At 47.2% G+C, this 18,028-nt stretch overlaps 2 protein-coding genes across 13 annotated transcripts in view; one reads left to right on the forward strand and one right to left on the reverse strand.

The window, feature by feature from the left end:
- tmod (tropomodulin) overlaps positions 1-18,028 on the forward strand; it is a 51,009-nt gene that overhangs the window by 13,785 nt on the left and 19,196 nt on the right. The window contains exon 1 of one of the 12 annotated variants that reach the window (XM_033377189.1): positions 3,942-4,237. The exons of 9 other annotated variants lie outside the window; for them this stretch is intronic. In XM_033377189.1, coding sequence (XP_033233080.1) covers positions 4,106-4,237 — 132 coding nt within the window. In that variant the 5' untranslated portion in view covers positions 3,942-4,105. Of the gene's footprint in view, positions 1-3,941; positions 4,238-18,028 lie in introns of those variants that run through there. 2 more of the 12 variants (XM_033377193.1, XM_033377194.1) reach the window with 2 other exon arrangements.
- On the reverse strand, positions 9,834-15,177 carry LOC13036470 (uncharacterized). The gene is made up of 2 exons (XM_003736182.3): positions 14,883-15,177; positions 9,834-12,062 (listed from the first exon to the last, which is right to left on the reverse strand). Exon 2 carries the CDS (start codon positions 11,819-11,821, stop codon positions 11,675-11,677), a length of 147 nt encoding a protein of 48 aa, XP_003736230.1. The 5' UTR covers positions 11,822-12,062; positions 14,883-15,177; the 3' UTR covers positions 9,834-11,674.

An 18,028-nucleotide genomic window follows, 5' to 3' on the forward strand; every position in this document is an offset into this window, starting at 1 on the left:
GCCCCCACTGTTGTCTGCCACTTATGTAGCCTGATTTTTCCCTGTTCTTTGAGCTTTGTTTTCCATGCTTTTTTCACGCTTTTCCTGCCCCATTTTCCCGCCTGCATTTGCATCTGCGATTCGTGCATCAACATGCGTTGAAATTCAAATTCAGTTTTCAGTTCCAGAATCCAATTGGAAATTCGTAAAACATTTCCATGCAGCTGCGGCTGCAACTGCAGATTGATTCAGTTTATCCTATTTATCGGATGCATGTATCCTCTATATAGTATGTGTGTGTGTGTATGTGTGGGTGGAGTGGGTTGCCCATAAATAATATTTTATTTTCTCGCTTTTTTGGGTTGGAAATATCCGAGAGGGCGTTTATTTTTAGCCACCACTGTGGGCCTACAAATCGTTTGTTGTTGTTTATTTTTATGCCCCCCTCCCCCCCAGCTGTAGCAACACGATGGGTGCACGACGATGGTGGGGGGAGGGGGGAGGGGGCAGGCTGCACAACTTTGTTGCTGTCTGAAAAGAAAGAAAAACTTTCTGTGAAGCCGTACAGAGGCCCCGAGAACAATTAATTACACGGCCAAAAGGACAGCTGGGGATTTGGGATACGTTTAAGGGATAAACCCCGGATCCCTGCAGCATACCCCCACCCATCCCCTTCAACCCCGGCTAACCCTTAAGCTGTAATCAATGCAATTTAAATGAAATTTTTATCTAATTAAAAGCAAACAACTAATTAGAAAAGATTGAGGCCCCAGAGACTTGCGGCGCCTTTTGCCTTTTTGCCAGCGGCCATTAGGCCTCACTCCTTCCGCTCTGTTGGAACCGCACTTTGGAGAGCGGGAAAATTGAGGAAATCTAATAGAAACTCTGCAACGCAGTTTGTCAGACTGTCAGCAGATTGGCCATAACTGATGGCCGGGAAGAGCCGACTAAATCTGGCTAAAAATACTCACCTCAGAACGCAATAAGCACGCGACAAGGCTAATTGGCTCTGCGGCGGTGGAGCACACGGGGAGGTGCCACAGGGGGGCAGATAACTGATTAACACTTTGTGGCAGATATCGAACAAAAGGTGAGCGAAGCGGACAAAGGCCCACAAAGAACGGCTATGCGAACAACAGATCAAATCGGACCGGACCGGGAATGGAATGGGCAGCGATCTAGAACCAGGAATCGACTTGTGCGATGGGATCCTCCTCTGGACTCAGTTGCAAATCAGACGCCGTCGTGGATCGTCGTGATCGAATCAAAAATCAAATTCAGAATCGAAATCGGAAATCTACTTTTTGAGCGTAAATATTTTCGTAGTTGAGTTTTAAGATTCCGGAATGAGTGAATGCAGGGCTGCGTTCGATTCCTGCACATGCAATTAAGGATCCATGTGGAAAAGTGTTTAAACAAGTTCCTAGTGCGCCAAAATAATTGAATATTTCCCCAAAAGTTGACTAGAACTTAAATCCGCAGGCTACGAGTGTTTTGAACATCTGAAATCGATCAATAGATAAAACTCAAAATCCATTCGAAATGCCAGTGAAACCTGCAATATTTTGAATGTTTCAATGCCCACGAGACATCGCCATCGGGACCAAGTTTTGAGTGTGAATATTTTCACAATTTTCGAATACTTCGTATAATTCGTAATTTGTTTTTCGTGTTCTCGTGACAAAGACGAAAAATGGCCAAAAAGCTGGCCAGCAAGTGTTCACCTGTTTTAGCAAGTTCGCTGAAAGCCGAGAGAGCGAGGGAGAGTGGAAAAACCATAGAGAGAGTGAATACAAACTGCCACATTACGCATACGACTCGTTGCGAAGTGAAATACTTGTGAGGAAAATATGATAAAAAGTGGAAAGAAAGAAATGCCAACAGCAGAAACACACACACACACACACACATTGGTGCGCACATCATCTGAAAAGTGTATAATTTAACACAGACACAGACACATAAAGAGTGGCATATATCGTGGATATATATACGATACATACATATATATATATATATATATATATTCATTTCATTTAGAAGATGATGAGCGAATTTTGAGCATTTGAGAATTTCTGCCACACTTAAGTGTTGATTGTGTGCGTCGCTCTATTGGCAGAGGCCTCCGTGGCCCCTCTCAGTGGCGTGCCACCCCCCGCCCTGCCTCGGCTTTTCCGAGCATTTCCTCGAGCAGCCTCGAGGCGGCCAAAGTATTTCGGGGGAACTCAGTTCGTTGCGAGCGCGGACGCGTCTGTGGCTGTGACTCTGAGGCTGTGACTGAGGCTGACTGTCCGACAAATGTGGGTCCCCCATCGCCATGCGAAATTTCGCATTCGAATCAGAGTCCAGAATCAGCACCCAGTCTTTAATGCCATAAAGCCCCCAAAATGGAAAGCAAACATCGGCCGAACATCGCGCGATATCATTGAAAATCGAATCAGAAAACAAAGGACACTCGACAAAAACACACTGAAAAACAACACACACACACAATTCCAAAAAAATATACTAAAAGTGCAACATGCCACAGAAACATGCAACCAAAAATCAAACAAACGAATAATAATGCATGCAAAAACAACAACAACACAACAACAACAACAATCCACAACACAACAATAGTGAAACACCACAACAAAAGGGGATTCGCTTCCCCGCTCCCCTTCCAGTTCTGTTGTCCATTAAAATGCATTAAAATTGCATTTCCCCCACTCGTATTTACACACGATTCACGCCATAAAAACCCGGACACGTCTTTAATGCCAGGAAAAAAAATGCACCTACAACAACAACCACCGACTATAATAGCTATAAATCCCACATATATTCGATATAATTCACACAAAAACTGTCGCGCCTTTAATGCCGCAAACCCAATAGAAACCATTACAAAAATTCCATCAGCCAATGGCACTTACAAATGCATCAAAGCCGAAAATAAACCAACAAAATTGTCCACACACTATATGCATATGGATGGAATATAATATTCCATATAAAAACTAATGACACCGCAACACAATACAACAAAAACACAATAATAGTTATAATAATAATCAACAAAGACACGAGCAACACTCTGCCAAATAACTCCTGTCGATACATATTCCACATAGAAACTATGGAGGCCTTCAACATACACTTTCAACAACAAATAGTCCAAAAACTACACCAACAATTCATGGGATGGGATACTCGAATCACCCCTTGAAATAAACAACAACAAAAACCCCCTAAAACACTTTTCTTCCCCAAAAACATTTTACGATAAATGCCAAACTCTTTTGCACTCGACCCAAAAATTGTTTGCTATTCAAAAGTTTTCCATTTTGTTGGCCATTTTCTGTGAGTCACCCACCCACCGCACCCCTTAGATGAATTTTGATATTCTTGAATACAATTCTAGAATTGAGGAAATAATTTGCTTAATTATAGACGAAAGATATTGGCTCTGGCCCCTTGAAGAAAGGGAGGCAGAAAGAAAGGTTGTTAAACCCTCAAGCGGGAGCGGAAGAGTTAGGGTAGTCCACAATATTTCATGAATGTCAAATCCGCCTTTAATTTATGGATAAAAACCGCCGGATCCCCTTTGGCGGATTTACAAGTTCATAAATCTGCTTCCATTGCCGTTTATTTACAAATAATTACAGAATTTAATTGCCTCACGAAATTCTGCACTTTAAATTCATCAACGCGTTGGTGTGTTGTTGTTGGTGTTTTTGCTGCTGCTGTTGCTGTTGGTGAAAAGAGTTAAATTAATTATAGCCAAGAATTTTCACTTTCGCGGCAGCTGCAGACATAAATCCTCTCTCTTTTTCTCTCTCTCTCTCTTTAAGAGAAGGAGGAAAAATCGTGAAAAATAAATAAATAAATAATAAATTAATGTTTTATTGAATATGTATATGTATGTGTAGTAATGTGTGTATAATGAAAATCAAATTCGTTTTTCCAGTGAAAATGAGTGAGAGAGATCAGAGATCTCGTCAAGAATCATAAGTGAACAAACAAAATCTTAGGAAAATATATATTTGTGAATCACCGAGCAAAAAGTGACAGAATTATCATATATGCCAAGAGATTGGGGATAAAAAGGAGTACAACACACACACACACACACACACGCACCATGGCAGACACTGCCAAAGACAAGGAGGTCCTCGGGGAGGAGGAGGAGGAGGAGGAAGAGGAGTCCACTACCACCACAACAACGACAACCAGCAAGAAAACCTCGCAGTGGCGCAAGACCCGCTCCACAAAGGTAGGGAGGGTCCCAACAGGGAGGAGGGGGAAGAGGGGAGCGGCGAACGCCCCCGCTGGCTGTCAAACTGTCAAATCGCCAGGCATTCCATCGTTCGGACGGCTTGTCTTTATGGATGCCGCTTTCTCTCGCGAAGTATTTTCTGGAAAGGGGGAGAGGGGTTCGGAGGGGTGTACTCGCATATAGCCCGGGGAAAATTCTTTGAACGCCCCCTTACCTCATGCCTGTTTTCATTGAATTCCGCAATCTGTATTTTCTTCCCTTAATCCGCATGCCTTTCGAGAGAAAGGATTCCCCATCCTCCATCCTGATCCATCACCTGATAATTAACCAAAGCGTTTAGTGGGTTTAGTGGGCTTAGTGGGTGCTTCGCACTTGGATAAACCTCCGAAAATAAACACCAACCGAGGCACATTAATCACAATCTTTGGGAAAAGAGACTCCTAATGTGTGCACACGCTTGGGGAAAGGACACCTCTGAAAGGAGAGCAGGGAAAGGACACCTCAGCGGGAAGAGCAGGACGAACCGAAGAAACTGTGCGACCACTAAAAGGGTTCCAGGAAAAGGCAGCCCTGGGGCGGAGGGGTAGCCTAGGGGAGGCGAGGGATGCCTTTCCAGGTCGCTGGACTTGAGTCGAAGAAAGGAGTAGAAGGAGGAAATAAACAGTGGGAGATATGTACGGATAAGTGTATGGGTGGCTGGGGGTGCGGTCCGATTGCCACTTTGATTGTAGTCTCCATCCACATGGGTCCCAATCTGGTGGTTTCGCTTGCTCTCCCCGTGGGGCTCTGTGGCGCATAAATTACACACGGAATACCAACGAGAGGATGGGTGCCGTGCCCCAAGCAGAGAGAGAGGGAGGGGAAGTGTGGCAGCTACTTAGAGCCGCATTCACCTGTCGCTCCAGAGGTTGCTTCGATGCTTGGCAGGGGTGAGGAGGCAATCAATCAAGCTGTAAAGTATTTATTAAACGATATTATGAGGTTTACCTGATGGGATAACATCCAATCTTAGCACCCACTCATCCCCCCTGTCCCTGCCCCACCACCTCAGCTACACACACGCACGTCCGTGAGGAAGGAGCAAACACATATTTTTTTTAATAGCTTCATTGTTTCGCTTAACAGGATTTCATTTTACTTAATGTACCAGCACTCACACACAGGCATAAACGTACACAGATGTGTGTGTGTATTTGTGTGTGTGCAGGAAACACCTCCGTCCCCCCCTCTCACCTTTCATTGTTTGGCCTGGCTTTTGCTTGTTCTGGCTTTTGCCCAGCGGCATTTTGGCGCTGCCTTTCTCAAATCAGCAAAAAAAAAAGAGAGAAATAGAGGAAGCGGTGGAGCAGGAGCGGCAGGAGGGACAGGAGGGGCTGGATGAAAGAAAGAATAACATTCTCCGACTGCCAGACACGACTATGGGATATATGTAGGTATACACACCCTTCCATCGTATCGTATATAGACCCTTCTTCCTCTGGCTATAGCCGGCAATAGTAGTTGACTTTTTATCCACGGATTCTCATGGCAGGCAGCAATCAAGGCACAGCAATCCACAAAGCTCCCGCCCCGTACCCGTGCCCGTGCCGGCACCCGGGACCCGGGACCTTCTTCTTCCGCTCTGCCGCTTTTCCTTTCCGTTCAGACTGCTTCTAGATTTTCCCAGCCGAACAGCAGAGCAGCAGTGTTTGTCTGCCCCAACGGCAACGAGTGGCAGCAGTGGCAGCAGTGGCAGCAGTGGCAGCAGTTGCAACGGGTGACAACAGTTGCACCAATGATGCGATGAGGTCGGGGGCACTCAATGTGCATCGATTCATGGATCGATGAATGGGGATGGGGATGGGGATGGGGATGAAGCAGCAAATCAATGGGGAAAAGCAGGAAAGCGCTGTGCAATTATTATTCTTAGTTCGGAAGTAAAGTTGAGGTAGTCCCCAGAGGATGGTACAACGACCAAGTATGCGGAGAGATGCCAAACTATTCAAGGGACTTCTTTGCTCCATTCTGCTTTATAATTAGAGGGGTTTCCATTGAACTTCTCCGCACAAGAGTTGCTTGATGCCTGGGAGACGTAGTAGATCCTCGATCTTTGCCACCGGATGGCTGATCTCTGAAATATTGACTCAGTTCCAGGAACTTTCAGGAAGCGGAGTCTGCTTAATTTTTTTAGGGTATTCCCGCTAATTCGATTTTATGATTGGAGTTCCTTGGAACTCAATTGAAATTCTTTCAACCTTCTCAAGTGCCTCAACCTCTACTTGTCTGTTCTTCTATTTCTTTTCTCCTCCACTAACTGGGTTTCATTATAGTATATCCATTACTTCCATGTCTTATCCCCTTTGTTGCCTTTGTTATCCACCTTTCTCTTTATCTTCTCTGCTGACTTTTCTTTGCCACATCCCACTGCCCACTCCCCACTCCGCACTCTCCTCCACTTGGCTGTGTGTTAATTTTCTGTAACAGTTTCTTTGCTCTTCATTTTATGCGTTTTGACGCGTCACCTCCATAGGAAGCCCCCGCTGTATCCTCGAGCACCAGCAGCAGCACCAGCAGCACCTCCTCTTAAATTGTTGGACAGGGAATTTTTATCTTTTAATTAAAAGTGATGCGACTGCTCCTTTAATTTCTCCTGTCAGGAGTTGGAGTAGAGCATCCCCGAGACGTGGCAGGACCATCCTGCCTGTCCTCTCCTCATGTTCTCTCGCCCATATGTAGGTGAGCATTAATTAAGGATTTTACGATTGTTCCCCATGTGGAACGCGGGCCGAGCAGGTCCTGCCACAGAATCTCCGAGAAGCTGGCACTGTCCGCATTTTTGTTTTATTCGCTGACTCTCGGATACATGTATGAATGTTTATTCATATAATAAAATAAATTATATGTTTTTCAAGTGGCTCGGCGCATGGCGGCAGCTGCTTTTCACTCATTTCCCTCTGTCCAGGAAGAGAGAGCGCGGGGCGCAGGGATCATTAGGGTTCAGCCGAGAGGCTAATTGACTTTCAGCTTCTGCGGCCTTTTGTGTTTGTTGGCAGAGATTGCGATGATGCCGGAGAAATGAGGGAAAAGCATCTGACAATCAAAGAATGCAAATTCGTAGCTCAACAAATCGTACTGGAATGTGTGTGCGTATAGATAGATTTGTATCTTTTATAAGTAATCAAAGAATATGCATTATAGAAGTTTCTGATACTTCTTTATCGAATAATATCCTTAACTATCTGTCTTTTCAAAGTACATAATCAAGTCTATCTATCCATCTGTCTATACAACTATTTCTACACCCATCTATTGATACATTCTTTCAGTCTATTCGTATATTCTCCATTCTCTTTCTCTCTTTTCGAATTCCACGCACTAAAATTCTCTTCTCTCTCATTCTCTTTTTTGCAGGTAAGCAAGCTTCTGCTTCTGCCCCCGCACTACAAATGTTTCCCCCCCTTTTCCTGGCTGGCTTTCCCGAGTAAGTTTCCATTCAGAGAATGTATTCATTGTTCCATTCATTCATTCATTTGCTCCGCATCCATATCTCTCACTCCAAACTCATTTCCACGGACTAATCGGAGGAAAAACGGAGCACATACTACACATATCTCTCTCTCTCTCCCTCTCTCTGTACTTCTGCTTCTGGCCAAGTTAACGCACAGCAGAGCACAGCACTAAAGACTAAAGACTAAAGACTAAAGAGCATGAATATCTGTATATGTGGAAAATGAAACACAAAGATACACGCACACATGGCTGCATACACATGCGGTGTGGCTGGTGTATCTGTGTGTGCATGAACAAGCAGTTATTTATAAGTTTTTCTGGCAAAAAATCAGCAACTTTTCCCGTTGATCTCCAAGTATAGAGCGTTGGCGCGTTGCCAAAAGCGAATTGCGCATACGCCGTGTGGTCTATTCGTTGGATGTCTCTCTGTGTCTGTGTCTTTACGAGAATGTGTGCCACTGTATGCCCCACCATGCTAATTCAGCGCCCCCCTACTGCCAACATCTGGAGAAAAACTCTCTTACGGAGATCCACTATTCTCCTTTGGTTTTCTGCATGCTTTTTAAGCTGTCTCTGAAAAGGTCAGGGCGGCCCAGAGATGGCCCCTCCCACTCCCACCCCTGCCCCTGCCTCTCCCTCCGAGCTGTCCCATCTGCCAAATTGTTTGTCAGCTTTTCTCACATTTTCACATCGCATTTTCATCACATTCGTTGTGGGAATTTGTGTTTTTCTTCTGGCTCATTAATTTGCGTCTAATTAGTTTTGATTTTCGTTTGTCAATTGCTTGGAACAAGGACTACTCATCATACCCTCTCACCATTCCCCACACCACCCCTCTAAGCATCGCATCTTGCCACTTTTCCGACTTGACTTTGGCAAAGAACTTGGGCACTTGGGAGATGGGAGATCAAAGAATGCGGCAAATAAATGTTAAATAAATATTAAATAAATACTAGAAGTCAGTGCGGTTGTCCCTGTTCTCTGGGCACTCCTCCACTCTTCTCCCACCCTCCGTGACGGCTGTCGGCCAATGCCAAAAGTGAGAAATTGACTGTCTGTCCGGCGTTTAAAGCGATTTTCAATAGGAGATCCCTGCCGCGTCGATGGCTGCGGTCCAAGAATGTTGCAGCCTCCATTCCCCCACTACCCCCCACCTCCCCCCCTCCCCTTCCCCTCCTTCCGCTATGTGTAGGATCCGTTCGTTGACCAAATTTGGTCATCGCAGAGGCAGACGCAGAGGCAGTTGCAAATGCAATCAAAATCAACAGCAAGAAAAATTCGTTTCGTTGTCATTCTCCTCGGCCTTTGCTTCTGCTGGGTTTTTCATTGTTGTTTTGTTTTCCTTAATGTTATTTTCCTCGTTTTCAATACCCTCTGCCGAAGGGGAGCATGATGGCTTTCAGAGAGACACAGATCAGAAGCAACGTTCGAGCTCCCAGGGTATCCACACGTTCGGCACTCGCTGTTACCCCTTTCCTTCGGATGTTGTTCTTTTGAAATCTTCAGACATTCAGACATTTTGGCATGCAATAAAAACAAGCCCCAAAACAGAAATGCAGCAGAGGCAGCAGAAGCAGATGCCCCTAAAAAGGGGGTAGAGGAGGAGGAGGAGGAGGAGGGTGGGAGCAAAGTGGCAGCTTGTTGCACGGTGAAGGAGAGCGGGCGGGGAGGCCTGGCATTTTGGCCAAGAGCCAACGCTTTTGTCCGAGGACCAACGTCGAAGGGACTCCCCTGCCTGGCCCCTTACCCCTTCTTCATTACCTTCCACCTCCCGCCGCCCGCTTGGCAGATGCCACCGCTAAATGGATGAAATAATGTATTCATTTCTTCGGGTGGCAATTGCCTGATGGTCAAGCATTTAACACTTTCCCCCAAGAGTCAGAGGGGCATGGAAATGGCAGTGGAAATGGGGGAAATGGCTGTGGAAATGGGAACATTAATGGACTGGTCACTCAATTGGATGATGGGGATGGCAGGCAGGGAGGGACGGATGGCATTCGTCCAGGGCCAAAATAAAAAATTCAGCTTTGAACAGATTTCACGAGAGAGCGGCCGGAACCACAGTAACAGCCGGAACCCCAATGAAAACTCAGATGATTTCTTGTTTTTTTCATCCAAAGAACATTTATTCGTTTAATTTAATTCGATATCCGCTTCGTTTTCTCTGTTTTGATTTCGATTTCCATTTCGATTTCAAGTTTCGATTTTCCATTTCATTGTTTCAAGATCTAGCTACAAAGTTCGGTACATTTTCGGGGGTTTAGTGGGGGACTTGCTTAGCACTTAGCCTATCGACTGGACTCAATCGATCGTTAACTAACTCTATTATTGTTCGAATGTATATATCATATATCATATATCATGTATGGTATGCATATATCTATGTGTACAGGCATATATATAGACCCTAAAGTGTTCCATTATGTGTTCGATTTCGATTTTCGTTTGCGTAAAACCTTTTTAATTTTCGATTAAATACATTTTGATTTGCTCTTCGATATGATATGGGGCGTTACTATCCTTTGTGTGCTCTGTCTGTTTGTGTGGGGTGTGTGTTTGGAAAATGGAAAATTCCCCCTCTTTAAGCGGCAAATTTAAGCCAAAAACTTAGACGCAAACTTGGCCTCAGCTCTCGCTTAGTGCTTGGGAAACATTTGATGAAACTTTAATTTCCATTTGGACACACTGACAGCAATCAGTGGAAGTTGCAACAACCCTTGAAGCCTGCCCCTGCCCCTGCCCCTCCACAGAGCTCGATTTAAGCGCTCCCTCTTTTGGAAGGGGGTCAAGTGTGTGTGTGTACGCCCCTCGAGAGAGGGAGTGCGAGCGGGAGAGAGCCCTGGTCTCAAGTGCCGTGCAACAAGAGGAGGCAAACGCTGGCTCTGGCCCAGGCTCTGCCTCTGCTCTGCCTCTGCCTCAAAGGAAAACAATAAAACACTGCGGCGGCGTGCCAAAGAGAAAAACAACCAAAAAATAGCACAAAATATAACAAAAATATGAAAAGGAAAATAGGAAAAATAAGCAAAAACCTGGCGAAGCACAAGCCAAGAAAAGGCTGCAAGTGCGGGCTGGAAATCAATAAAAAGCCATCTGCCACGCCCCAGTGGCACCCACTCCCCCCGCCCTCTTGGCACTTGGCGATTGTTCGGGCTCATTGCCGCAGGAGCAACCGATAACCAGGCCCAAAACCTCAGAGCCCTCCAAGGATTGTCCCTCAAAAGTAGGCAATGAAAAGTTAAGGCCTCCGCCCAAGACAGGGGTGGGCCGGGGGAGGCAGGACCCACTAGAGGCCTGGCCGATGGCTGATGGCTGATGGCTGGTGTCGCCTCGAACTGATTGACGCCTCCGCCATCCGCCATATATCATCGTTTTCCGGCAGCAGAATGCGAATTAAAATTAAATACTCTGGAAAAATGCTAAAAAAAAACAAAAATGTTAATGAAACACAAACAAAAGGGGGAGGGGAAAAGGGGTAAAAAGAGCTGGAAATATGCGGAAAATGATGAAAATTTAATGCGGCTTCATTGGGCGCTTCCTTTGGCTGAATGTTGGCTGCAGTTTTCCTTTAGTAATTTCCCCCGCTTTCATCGCGAGACGAGAGATTGGAGTGGAAATTGTCGCTGCGGTTTATTGTTAGCAACTTTCATTGTGTCTGTGTGTCTGTGTGTCTCTGTGAGAGTATCTGTGTGTCATTGTGTCTGTGTGTGTGTGTCCCCTGACTACCGTTACTAATTAGCGAGCAACCTAGTTTAACAGTTCTTCAAGGGTTTATCATCCAAGCCCCCTGAGCGACTCCCGAGGCAGGGCCTCCTCCTGCTGCACCCCCTCCTCCTGCTCATCTTTAAGTGAAACTTTCTCTCAACCGTCGACTTGCCTTTTGCTTATTAAATAGAAACCATGGTGGTCGCTTGACTTTTGACCCCCGCCCCCTCCTCGTTCTCGTTCTTAGACAAATATAATCTCATTCTTGTCCGACTTCTGGGCGGGCGTCGGCTGGCGCTGGAACGCGTAAACGTTGACGATTAACTGCGCCATGAAAATGAAGCAAAATAAAACGATTAGGACTAGATACAGAAAGATATCGCGCAACATTTCTAGCTGTCTCTGGCTCTCTCTCTCTCTCTCTCTCTCTCTATCTCTACAGCTCTATCTCTAGCGCTCTATGTGGCACAGAAGAGGCCAAAGCTCGAGACTCCAGAAGCAGGCACCAGATGGCATGACTCCGTCTCCTCCCTGTCCTCCTCCTCCTCCTCGGTCTGTGTTGCTTCGGCTGCTTCTTCTGCTGATGGTGTGGCTCGTCTCATTGCCTCATTGCTGGGCCCCAAAAGAGCAGCTGCAATGAAAAGAAAGACGAAAAGGCGTAAGTGAAAAGCGGATGGAACTACGCGCGGAGATTATTCATAGACATTCCGAAAAAAAGGGGAGAGAGGAGAGGAGAAGCAGAAGCAGAAGGATCCACAGATGAAGCCTGGACAAAGGACTATCCTTGGCTAGAGGGGAGTCTCTTCCCCTGCTTGCATGCCCCTCCCCTACAGTGGAAAAGTTTCGCGCCTGCTTTTGCCCCAAAAGGGAAACACGACAGAGCTGACAGACGGAACGCGTATTACGCATTCGCCACATCAGCCCCCAGCGGGAAGCTGCCAAAGGAAGGGATTTCCATGATTCCCACGACTCCCATGCCCCGCAGATGTTGCACAATTGCATTACGTCGCGCCACATGATGCCTGCTCTTCTGGCTGTCTCCATTGTTGCATATTTGTGCGGCATGTTGCCCAATATGTTGGCCCCACGAATGCAAGAAAGGAATGCCATCCGCAGGACGGGCGAGTGGGTGAGGGTGGTGGCGGGGGTGGGGGAAACGTCATCAGAGAAAGGAAATTAAACAAATGAAATTTAAACAGAGGCAAAACGAGAAGAGATGAGAAGAGAAGAGAGAGCATTAGAGACGATGGCAGCTCCTATTTCCGCATGAGCAGCATGCACCACGCAGCATGCACCAAATTCATTTCCACTCAACCAGGTCCTTTGAGGTGACTGTACCCCGTGATACCGCCCCGCACTCCGCACTCCGCAGTCGCCCCTCTTCCGCTTCAGTCCACTTGAAACACTCTCAATTAGTGGGATCCGAGGGCTAAACGGTGTCAAAAGCGGTAGGGTCAAAGGCTAGAGCTGCATTTGCATTCATGGATTTAAATGGGGGAATGGCGAAAGGCAAAATGCAAAATGCAAATGCATAATGCGGAATCCTTAATGAAATCAGACTCTCGGAGGGAGCGCCTTCTGTCCGGCTTTCAATTAAACGCTTATCGCGGGCACAGCAGTCGCTGAATAAGAATTCCATGCCCCACAGGCACGGGCCCTGCCCTCGACCTAGGAGAGGGGCATCCTTCGAATGGAAAACAATTTTCAAAGGCCGCTCCTGCCCGGAATGCGGCTCGCACATCATTAGGCCCTGGTCCGCAGGAGAAGGGGCAGAAGCAGGAGGCAGGAGGCATGGTGGCGTGGAGGCGCCACCGCCTTGAAAAACAAAGCGAAGAAGCGCATCAAAGATTATGAAACTCATTAAAAAAGTTTCGGGGGCAACAAATCTAAGAGCCGGAGGAATGTGTTCCCCCTGCCCCCCCAGTAGCTCCCCCACCCCTTCACATAACTTAATGCAAAAAAAAAAACCAGAGAGTCTGGAGGGCAGGGAAGGGGAATCCTGTCCGCAGCCAAAGTCCGAGTGGGATTTGTGTCTGTTATTTTTTTGGCTGGGCCTCGTGCCCGAAACTTTTGCTGACCAAAAGAAATCCGAGTGCGAGATATACGAGGAGGAAGGACACAGGCCAATGGATGCCATAGCAATGCTAAGCGAATGCGAAGGACGCAGGACACTCCTAGGACTTCTTTGATCTGTCATCTATTCCGTGGCTAGAGCCTTAATGGATACAAGGCTGTGATCTGCTACATGATTCATGGACAAGGTATCCTCTAGTTGTAGATCGCTTCTGTAGCAATTCTCTTTTAAGCGAACTCTAAATGGAATCCTTGGGAATCCTTCCATGAGCGATAATGACACTAATAATAATAATAATAGCTATGGACTGCTGTATACCCTCTAATAATGTGGGACCCCCCATGGGACCAGAGTCCGCCTGTTGCTTGGCCCCTTAAAACACAGGGAAATGGACTTTCTCTTGCCTTGCTTTCTTTCCTTCGTTCTTTCTCCTTCATAAATTAGATGTCAAAACGCGCACTAAAACAGCCCCAAACACACACACATGTGGATATTTACGCGTATGTGTGAAAAGGGTCAAAGAGCAGTCAGTCGGGCGGCAGGAGTGTAGGAGTTTGAACAGGATTCGTGGGCTGCTGCCGCCGCTGGCAAAAGTTTTTTGGGGGAGCAAACCCTCCTTGGCAAACTTATTAAGCGTTCGAAGCCAAACAAATTGCTTGGGCAACAGAAGGGTTAGGCAGAGTGGGGGGAGGGGGGGCTCCGAAAGGGTTTTCCACGAAAACTTGTCAAGGAATTGCGGCCATTAATTTTCAGTGGCGGGGCACACGAAATGCAAATGAAACTTTCGCAACGGAACGGAATGTTGCGACACAGTCGAGAGTCGGTAGTCGACGGTCGACGGTCGGCAGTCGGCAGGCGGCTGCTGGGGGCCACAAAAGTCAATGAAGTGTTAAATATCCTGCGGTGTCAGGACACCCACACTGTACACAACGAAAGGTGATGTGTGTGTCCTGTCCGGGCGGACATTATCCTTTATCCTATCGCACAAGCAGGCACACACACGCAACCGAGCACATGTCCAATTTTCTGCGGTATTCCATTTGCATTTCTTCGTGCTTTGTTTTCATAATGCGCTTAACCCTGGGATCCCCTCGGATCAGGAGGCAGGGGGAGTCCTTCCCCATGTAATTAAGGCCCCGCAGCAATGCCAGACAAACTCGCGGCATAAATCACTCCGCCAATCCTCCTCCTGCCGGCAGCTGCCATCCATCTGTCCATCTGTCCATCTGTCCATGTGGCAGCTTCATTCATGAGTCGTCTGGATTCCCATTCATGGACAAATACTCCGCTGGCACGCATTTTTATGAGGCACATCCCCCACCCCCCGGCTTCCCCCCCTTTTCGCCATGTGTGGACCCAAAATGAGAGACGCGTTACCAATTTATGCTGAGCCGCTCGTAAACTGGCCAAAAGGCAAACAAAGTTCCACTAACGAGTAAACTCTTTTTTTTCTTCCTCTCCGTTTTTTCAATTCCACACGGCGTATACTTGATGTCCGCCTAAAATTCGCCTTTTGTACGCTTCCTATTCACTTTCGATACGCTTTCGATTCGCGGCTTATTCACTCCGGCTTTCGGTGCCGCGATGCTTTCGGTTCGACGTGGCTAACGCGACTCCTAGCCAGGCTTCGAGGGAAGCCGCTTCTTATAGTCGGCATCCGTGCCGGACTCGGCTCGGAGCCTGCTCGGGAGCCGTCCGTCGGCCTGCCTCGGCTACCAGTTGAGCTTCGTTTTGGGATTTCGGCTTTTGGGCTCTGATTTCGTTACGTCTCGTGCCCGGAAATTGTTGTTCAACAAATGCCAAGCGTTCTCCGTCAACAGGCAGGCCAGAGCGGGTGGGGGGTGGCAGGTTGGAGCTGAGCGATTGCTCCTCTTCCATCCGAATGCTTTGGGTCGAGCAACAATCATTACGAAGTTTACTCAGAACTTTGCCAAATGATGATCTGATTTGAATATAAGTTGGAATTGGTTGGAATTTCCTGTTGATTTTGCATCGATTTTGCAGTAATTGTGGATCGAATACATGGGTTTCCACTGTCGATCTATGGGACCTAGATTCGGGTTTTCTTTGCCGAAGGAACTGACCTTCGGGAGGAGATATCGCGCCGGCATTTCCCCACTTTATTCCGCCATAAAACCCTTTACAGCATATCTTATCGATCTGTCGGAATATGTAATCACCCTCTCTCTCCCCCTCCCCCTTATTTGCATGCTCCTCCCTCCTGCTGCCCCCTGCTAACCAGTGTTTTCCCTTGTGCCTCCACCCCTCTCATGTTTATATTTTGGCCGCATCATAAGGCAAACATTTTAATTTGTTCTAACCAACGGCACGCCCCCGTCCCGCATGACAGAGGAGGCGGACAAATATTGACACTCGACAGAGACCCAGGGGAGGGGGAGGAGGAGGTAGGTTAAAGGGGGTTTGTACTGACCAAAATCAACGTTGACATTGCCTCCCAAAAACACCCCGTACCCCTCCAGAGTCTCCTGTGAGATCCGCCACTGATGACGCCAATCATGTTCTTGGCCTCCCCCCTCGCCCTCCTCGCTCTCGCTCAATCTTATCAAGATGCCATTGCAGAAGGAGGAGTGGGAGAGTGGGAGGTCCTTCCTCCCTGGATGTGCCGTCAGTTGGCGTGACAAGCGAGACTTTCCAGCCAGCGCAAGGGGCGGCGGGGAGTGGGGGCGGAGTAGGCACAGTTTGTTATTATTTAAATCAGGAAGTCGAACGAAATTTCCGCCTCTGCCATGGCCAACAAATTGGCAGCTGACTTCCGGTGCAGCCGAAGCCAAAGCCGGAGCAGAAGCAGACGTGGAGCCTGGCATTCCTACCGCTTTGGGTGCCTGGTGCCTGGTGCCTGGTGGCTGGGAGTCGAGTCAATTAAATTTTCCCTTTAAGTGATTTCTGTCGCCATTTCGGATGGTCGCCTTTGGGCCGCCCCACTCTCGTGCCTCCCCTTTAACACGGGAAGAAAGATGCTTGAAAATGGAGCTGCAGCACACGTGCCGCGACACTATGATACCCATTAATCGGCTTACAAAGATATCGAAACTTGAAAGCCCGTTGCCTTGGCACCAAATCCGTTCAAGGAGCCGTCATATACTTCAAATATTCACAATATTCAATATAATCCTGCTTGAATCCCACTGCCAAACGAATGCATTTAACACAATTAATTCAAATAATTAACTAACTCTGTGATTTTTCGCTTGGTGTTTTAGGGAGTAACATCTAACAATAACAATAACGCTAATAATAATGATAGTGAAAAAGTAAGTGCACAAATCCGAATATTGCAAGCATGGAACAATTCAGACCCCATCTGAATGACAGATACATTTAGAAACCTTTCAAAATTAAACAACTAAGATCAAGTTGTGCCTGGATCACATTTCTTTCAGTGTAAATTCCAGCGCCTAATTCCTGTTACTTCTCTGCATTTGAAATCCTGTTCCTGCTGGTCCTGGTCCTTCCACCTGTTCCTCTGCTGTTCTCCTTCCATAATGAGAAATCGATGGGTTGTAATTTGTTCAAATCCCATTTGGTAGCAGAACTTAGGGACTCACGGTCTCGGGCCGTATCCTCCATGGACATCCGCACCTGGCCCCAAAACCCCGTCTCCAAGGGGAGGGGAGGCCTACCTTTAATGAGTTTTTATTGCGCTTCAGGTGCTTTGATTGCTGCGATTTTTAACTTGATTTACGGGCATTTAGTGAATGGGAAGCGACCGAGTGAGTGAGTGGAGTGGAGTGTCTGCGGGTGGGGGGGCAGCAACAACATTTTCCGGCCCACTATTGATTTTTCAATTAAGCTGGACCCTCCCCCCCCCCTCACATCCCTGCCCCTTACCGACCCCCCCTCTGTCAATGCATTTTGCATGTTTTCGCGTTTTGCCAACATTTGTTTGTAAAACGGAAAAGACGTCTCTTTGTGGTGGAGGAGGAGGAGCGTACCACTGTCTTTTGCGGCAAGTTTTATGCGCGGCATCCTGTGCACAAGGATAAACGGGGGGATAAAGTGGGATGGCGGCAGGGGGTGTGGCAGTAGTGAGGTGTGGGGGCGGTACGTACCGCCTTGTAGCGCAATTTATGCGGTAATTGCTTTTTTAAGCGCTTCGCATTTATCTTTTCGACACAAGTGAAATGAGTTTTCCGACTGCCTTCTGCCTTCTGCCTTCTGCAGCCCCCTACCCAGCACCGTGTCCCTCCCCCTATGCGTGCCTTTCGTCGATTTGCGAGCAAACAAGGATATACAAAGGGATATCACAAGGAAAAAGTCGGAAACAACAAAAGCAGAAGCCAAAAACGAAGGAAGAACTCAACTACTTACAATGGCATTTTTATGACGTCTTCTATTTGTCTGCACGTCTGCCCCCGTCCCCACCCCCCACCCCAACCCCTCCAATGACCCAACTCAGTGGCGTGCCCCACCAACACAGAGAAACATGCAACGTTGTTTTCCTCAATTTTTCCGCCCTAATTAATTTAACGCCAAAAAATGACACAAACAAAAAGTTGATAAAA

Source organism: Drosophila pseudoobscura, chromosome 2 (genome assembly GCF_009870125.1).
Source record: "Drosophila pseudoobscura strain MV-25-SWS-2005 chromosome 2, UCI_Dpse_MV25, whole genome shotgun sequence".
Taxonomy (NCBI): Eukaryota; Metazoa; Arthropoda; class Insecta; order Diptera; family Drosophilidae; genus Drosophila; species Drosophila pseudoobscura.

Bases quoted from the DNA above. Each gene is read 5' to 3' on its own strand.
- LOC13036470 (XM_003736182.3), bottom strand. From the start codon at position 11,821: ATGTTGCGCGATATCTTTCTGTATCTAGTCCTAATCGTTTTATTTTGC.